The following is a 7,193-nucleotide window of genomic DNA, read 5'->3' as shown; positions in this document are numbered from 1 at the left end:
TACCAGGTGACGATTTAACTTCATTAAAAGGTCTAAGGTACATCCCACTATTTTTTTTTCTTCTTCTACTTTTCCAGCATCATACCAGGAAGATCCCACCAATGAAATGGCATATAGGATGGTGTCATATCACTAGGTTATGCATCACTTTCTGATTGGGGAAGTCACCAAACTGATCACAAAGCACTGGCATACGCTAGTGAGACAGACAGAAACCCCTTATAGTATTCCAATGGGGTTCAATAATACATAAATGGGGCGAAAACCATCGAGGCACTCGCCAACATACAGACAAGTGAGGATACACAAGGCGCCTGCAATGCGGCATGTTTAAATATAATTTATTAAGACATTCAGCTATGTCTGTCAGTCTACATCCAAATGTACCACTAAAAAAAAAATAAAAAACAAACAAAAAAAGAAGAAGAAGAAAAAAAAAAGCAAATGAAACATCTCTCTAAAATAAAAAGTCACATCAGTGAGGCCGACAGCTCGGCCTCCCGTTACAGCCAATGTATACCGGTATAAATTAATGCTTTTTCCTTTTTTTATTATTTTATATCAAAATTCACATTAAAAAATGTTTTTTTTTTAATTTATTTTTATTTATTATGTTTTTGTTTTTTTTCTTCCACCTAAAGCCAAATGTAAAAAAAAATGTTTTGAACACATTTTTTCTGGCCAGGGCAAAATAGTGGAAAGAAAAAAAAAGAAAAAGAAAAACAGAAAAACCAAAATGCAAAAAAAAAAAAATATATATATATATATATATCAAGGTGCTAGCTCTACTATGGCAGCATTTGCCGTATTTGATCGTACACCCGGAGGGTATTGTACTCATTTCCAAAAAGTGCAAATATCGCCATTGTTTAACACTGTGTTTTTTTTTTCTCTCCATAAAACAGACTGCAGAAATGTGTTTTGTGCGCCCCCTTTCTGTGCAGTGGAGCTCATCCCATAGTCACATGATCACCTGAGCTCCAATTATACTTCATATAAGGGCTGTACAAAACTGCAACGCAATACTACTACTACTACAAAAAAAAAAAAAAAAAAAAGGGATTTGCAGGGTCCATCATTCTTAATTCCAGTGACGTCCCCATTTTTTTTTTTTTTTAGATTTTCCCAGATTGTGTATATTTCGAGTGCGAGCAAGTGAGCATGCAAGCGTGCAGCTTCCCAATTTTTTCTTTTTACACCAGCCGAGTCAACCTTTCCCCATGCTTTTAAGGTTTAATTCCCCCAAAAAGCAAAAGAACGTGATTGGTTTTTGTCTGTGTAAACGTTGATGGCCTCCAGTCCAGAGTAGGGAGAATTTTTTTTTTTCCCCCAAAAAAAAATTTTGAGAAGGGGGGGAAAAAAATTAAAATTAAAAAATTCCCGCACCATGGAAAGCACCCGACAGCGTAAGCGGTAATTGATGTCTATTGGCAGTGGCTGGCAGCGGCGAGGAGGAATTACTCTGTTCGCTTTACTTCTCTACTTTCGATGCTGACGAAAATAAAAATAAAAAAATTTGCACGTAGGGAAAGTAAAGTTGCATACGCTTAAATGAGTGTCAGTGCTGAAGTCCTCACGTCGGCTCCGGGGACTGCAGAACGCCGCAGGTGGCAGGGATGGGATTTTGGCTTGGAAATGACAAGTCCCAGAAAGCAGCTCGGATTCAGATCCCCGCACAAACCTCACTGCCTTGGGAAAAACACTGCTCTCTGAAGTCCTCGGCCTGCTCCTCCCTACTATCAAGCCCTCCCCCAGTGTCTTTATATTGACTGTCCACTGTCAGTTCTGGATTTGTCTCTGTAGGTTCTGAGGACTGAGTGTCTCTGCTGTGCGCAGACTCTGCTGCTGCTGCGCCGCTCGGCTCAGGATCTCTTCCCGCAGGTGCCGCGTTGTCTTGTACGCCCCTAGAGATGTTTTCCGGTTGTGGCATGTTTTGGGGTATGCTGGCATCGGGTGCAGCAGGGTTGGCAGTAGTTCCAGACTCTGCCCCTGCTTGCTGAGACAGGGATTTTAGCTGGCAGTGACATAGAGGACACGTCTCCTGCACATACAACCACTTTTTAAGGCATCCGGCATGGAAAAAATGGCTGCAGGGGGTGATGACGGCTGAATTCATGTCCTGCAAAGACAAAGGGGAGACACAAGGTGAGAAGATGTCTGGAAATGAATATAGTTGGCATTCTTATGTTTTAGGCCCAATTCACATCATGGCTGGGAAGGTATATTGACTTATACATCAGGATTTTGGCTAAAAGATATGCGGCGGACCTGTTGAGTTTTATAGACCAGACTTAGCATGCTAGCTCTCACTTCTGAAAGCTCGCCCCCCACAGGTGAAAGGAAGCATTACATGCCACTTGGTACGGCGCTCCGCCAAACAGAAGCTCCATAAAGTTCTGACCAAACTATTAGCTGAGTTCTGGGAAAACGCAAGATGTGCATTTGCCCTCAGAATACAATGAGTCCTTTGCTGTTCATAACTGCTAACAGTATGAGGACTGCCTCCTTATGGCAGTGGGCAAGGGCATTCAAGTGGTTATCCAAGATTAATAAGAGCATAGCTACTTTCTTGCAATAACAGCGCCACCCCTGTCCCCACGTCGTTTGTGATATTACAACTCAGCTCCATTCACTTCAATAGAACTGAGCTACAAACCCCACACCCAGACTAAGGACTAAAGGATCCTCTGAGATTACATCCCAATAGATTATGGTAGTCTACAATCTGGCACCCACCTGGTAGCATATAGAACAGATGTCATTGTGCTGCTCCAGCTGTTCATTGGTGGCAGTGGGTAAGGACTTTATCTTGTTTACCGCGTCCCTGCGTAAAAGGAAACTCTTCCATCCGAGCTGTGCCCGCAGCCAGACATTATAGTAGGAGTGAATGAAGATGATCATGGATCCCATTACGGTCCATTCCCCAAACACAGTCTCGGAGACCCCGTAGGCCACCACGCACAGAGCCACCAGGAATTCCAGCAGGCGATAAGTGCCGTTCACATAGTATATGACATCATCCATGTTTTCCACGGGTTCTTTGCGAAACTCCTCAATCATAAAAAGAACGTAGATGAAGAGAGTGCCCAGTACCTGCGGGGAGAGGGGGGAATGTTACCAAAGTTTTAAGATTTTTCAGAACTGATAAACCAAGAAAGTCCCAGGGAACAAGTTGTAACCAGGTCTGGTCAGTCTTCCCCTTGTATTAATAGGAATGTAATATGGAGGGCACATCCTTAAAGGGGTTATCCAGCATACAAAAACATGGTCACTTTCTTCCACAGACAGCACCACTCTTGTCTCTAGTTGGGTGGAGATCTGTAACTCGGTTCCATCGAGGTGAATGAAGCTTAATTGCAAACCACACCTGAACGGCAGACAAGAGTGTGCTGTCTCTGGGAGAAAGTGGCCATGTTTTTGTAGGGCTGCATAACCTCTTTAAGACAGGCTTTCAATATAGGATTGGTGGGAGCCTGACTCTCCAGACGTCCCATGATTCAGCTGACAAGAGAGACTACAGTGCTCCAACTTGAGCAGCCTCTTCATGGTTTACCAGGCATACTGCCATAAACATAGTGGTAGTGGCTGCTCACTTGAATAGGAGCTGTATAGAGCTGCTGTACGAGGCATAACCCTAACAACTGTAGGGTATTGCGCGTGGTAAAAAAAATAAAATAAATAAAGAGGCTGCACCAACATAGACTCATTTATCAGCAGATAGGAGCAAGAATCCCACCCTTCGTATCATACTAATAACTTAAAGTGTCACTGTTGTTTACATTTTTTTTTGCAGAAACAGTACAGGCGATTTTAACAAACTTTATAATTGGGGTTATTAGCCGAAAAATTCATTGAAAAAGCAGTGAGAAGCTCTCCCCCCTGTCTTCATTGTACAGCTACATCACCGGGCTATCTCCTATGACGTCAGTACTGACCTCTGAATACCGTCTTTTACACAGGTCCCGCTGTGTAATCCTTTGTTCCCTGCTGGGACTAATCTCCCGCCTCCCCCCTCCATAGAACAGACAGGGCACGACTGGTGTAAAAGACTTGAGATTTCCCGATAATAAGCAGTGAATGAGATAGAGGAGGGAGGGGGGAGGGACCTGGGGAAAGTCTTTTTGAATGCAGATAATAGCATCAGGGCTGTGGAGTTGGAGTCGTGGAGTCGGAGCTAGTTTTGGCTGAAGTCAGAGTTGGAAAAAAATGTACCGACTCCGACTGCAGCTTTAAAAAAAAAAAAAAAAAACATCACCTTTAAAAAAAATATAGAATTGAATTTTAATATGAATTTTACAAGTTTTGCTCATGAATATATATTATGAGCAACATTCTAATAGGACACTGGCCCTATTACATAAGGGGGGGTCGGGGAATATATTAGTAATAGGACACTGGCCCTATTATATAAGGGTGGTCATGGAAAAGTTGTCGGTCACTATTTGGCAGTTTGTTTCTGAGCTGGAAGAGTCCATTGTGTGGGGGGAGATCTGTGCTGTTCTCCTCCTGGATGCTGGATGACTGTATATGAGCAGCAGTGTAATATGAAGATATCCTGTGTAATATAGAGGAGGAGGAGACATTAGTGTAGCAGTAACCTCTGTCCTCAGTGTGGCGTTTTCTCTCTAGGAGAAGATTGTGTGTTTTTCTTCAGTGTTCTATGGCTGCAGGTGTGTGTGTGTGTGTGTGTGTGTGTGTGTGTGTGTGCTATGGCTGCAGCAGGCTGTGTGTGTGTGTGTGCGCTATTGCGTGCCCCCAAAGTGACCTTACTGTGTGACCCCCTCTCTATATCACTATGTGTGACCCCTCCATATCACTGACCTCTATATCACAGGGATCTGGCATTGTTAGCAGTGTTTCTGTGTGTGTGGTGAATATAAAGTTAGAAACATAGAAGACTGTCAGTAGGAAAAGACCACCTGCTCCATCTAGTCTAGTTGTGAGTAGTTCAGGACATTGAGGCTGGAGACTGGCTGCATCCACTGCACACACAGGAGAAGCTGCTTTATATACAGTATTCCTTTATTCACTCAGAAGTCGCACCAGGATCATGTAGGACATTAGGGAGAAGCTGTTGAGCCAGTGTGATAAATAACTCCCCTGGTATATGACCGGCCATATATGAAGAAGCAGGAGTCGGAGCTGCGGCTTACCAACTCCACAGCCCTGAATGGCAAATTTGCCTAATAAAACCAATTACAAAGTTTCTTAAAATCGTCTTGACTATTGATCTCTACAAAAAAAAAAAAAATGGACAGTGACACTTTAAAAAGGAACCTGCCCAAACAATGAGACATCTGTAGTGGTTCACTCTATGTTCTCCCCCCCCCCCAACCTTGATTCATCCCTTTCTCCCTGTACATAAATAGGGGTGAGATCTACTGATAAAGACTGGAGGAAAGAAAGGAAAAGTTGAGATACTTTTACCTGTAGAGAGGTGAGAATACTGCTGGATATGATAATCAGAAGCCAGAAATCCATATGGAAGAACTGACAGATCATGTAGGCCATATAGGAGGGGAAAACCAGGAGGAACAAGCAGAGGCTGACAGCTCGGAAATGCTTCCACAGACTCCTGCACGATAAGAAGCATAAGAGGTGTGTAACGCTGGTCCCGGCACTCACCACATAGAAGCAGAAAGTAACTCTACCCACTTGTCTCGAGACGCTCCCAGGGCCAAGACGATAGGATCTGCAATCTCCAGCATAGACTGCAGGATGGAGGCCACCACGATGAACAGGATGATGCTCAGGAGGAAAGCCCGATGGACCACCTGTAACTCGATCAGTCCGGTCTGCACAGCGAGGATCAGCAGAGTCACCCCCTCAGTCATTCCCCTGGAGAAAGAGAAGCCATTACCTATCAGGAAAAAGTTTACATTGGGACAACAGGGGGATCTAATGTGGTCATGTCAAGCTATGGTGACCAATGTAAGGCTATGGTCACACACATACTGTATACACTGCAGATTTCATTCTTTATAGTGTGTGTGTGTGTGTGTAAAATATATATCAATATTTAAATTAATACATAATATAAATGGGCAGTGTAGATGAAAGGGAGACCACACGCTCACCTGTTCATCGCCGGGTCGTTTATAAACGCGCGATATCCTTGCAGGTAAAACTTGCAGAGGGTCAGCACTCCAAGAGCCACGAAGGAGACGGTGAAAACCAAACCGAGGAGCGAGTACGGTGTACTACAACACTCAGCGATACTGTCAGAGAGAGAGAAACGAAGACGATTAAAATAAAAGACCCCAATTTTGAGGCTTACAGCTCAACGGCTTCTTAAAGGAGAAGTGCTTCGAAAAGATTTTTCTTTAAAGGGAATCTGTCAGCACCTATGGAGGGGGAGTGGTGATGGCTTCGGAAAATCATCATCTGTCTGTAGCACAGGGCGTTACTGGCCTACAGCTCTGCATAGCTATGGGGTGTTGGCTCAGTAAAGGTCAAGTACTAGACTAAATCTAAAATCCATGATTTGTATCATCATCTTGTGTGCAGATCTGCTATACGTCAGCTGACTGGATCCTTTATACAGCCACAAAAACCAGTGTCAGCGCATCATCTTGTGTACATGGAGGACGTGCAGCCCACATGAACCATCCAGCCCAATCACAATCACCTAGCCGAGTGAAGGCTCCGATCAACCAGATTATCTCTACTTATGGTGCGCTTACACAGATTTATCTGACAGATCTTTGAAGCCAAAACCAGGAACAGACTATAAACAGGGAATCAGGTCATAAAGGAAAGACTGGGATCTATCCTCTGTTCAAATCCATTCCTGGCTTTGGCTTCCAAAATCTGTCAGATAAATCTTTCTGTGTAAACGCACCCTCATGAGGACTTCCTCGGCCATCTAAAAAGGGCCCAGACCTGTGTTACAGACGGGTAGAACAGAATAATGGATCTGGCACCTTCATCTGATATATGGTTTCAGGGGAAACGTCCCAGGATAAATTGGAATGACCGCTCTTTTTGGGTAGTAGCCATGTGATCAGTCCGACCCAGTGATTGACAGATATCGGTATATAAGTGTATTTATAAGGAGAGCTGTCAATCACTGAGCAGGACAGCCCACTTGACTACTTTGCCTAGAATAAGCAGAGAGAAATCCTGGAACATTTCCCACAAAGCTACGTATCAATCTGCTCCGCTCCTCGAGCTCTAAAAACCACGCTTCAACA

At 43.8% G+C, this 7,193-nt stretch overlaps 1 protein-coding gene across 2 annotated transcripts in view; it reads right to left on the bottom strand.

The window, feature by feature from the left end:
• Nucleotides 1-325: 325 nt before the first annotated feature.
• RNF145 (ring finger protein 145) overlaps nt 326-7,193 on the bottom strand; it is a 35,342-nt gene continuing 28,474 nt past the window's right edge. For both annotated transcript variants that reach the window (XM_069968784.1, XM_069968777.1), the window contains exons 7-11: nt 6,078-6,218; nt 5,656-5,838; nt 5,428-5,575; nt 2,737-3,093; nt 326-2,119 (exon numbers count right to left, since the gene is read on the bottom strand). In XM_069968784.1, the coding sequence (XP_069824885.1) occupies nt 1,664-2,119; nt 2,737-3,093; nt 5,428-5,575; nt 5,656-5,838; nt 6,078-6,218 (1,285 nt within the window). In that variant the 3' untranslated portion in view covers nt 326-1,663. The remainder of the gene's footprint in view (nt 2,120-2,736; nt 3,094-5,427; nt 5,576-5,655; nt 5,839-6,077; nt 6,219-7,193) is intronic.

Source organism: Dendropsophus ebraccatus, chromosome 1, assembly GCF_027789765.1.
Source record: "Dendropsophus ebraccatus isolate aDenEbr1 chromosome 1, aDenEbr1.pat, whole genome shotgun sequence".
NCBI classification, from domain to species: Eukaryota; Metazoa; Chordata; class Amphibia; order Anura; family Hylidae; genus Dendropsophus; species Dendropsophus ebraccatus.
Note: the sequence above shows the minus strand (reverse complement) of the source record. Positions and strands in the feature narration are given on the sequence as shown.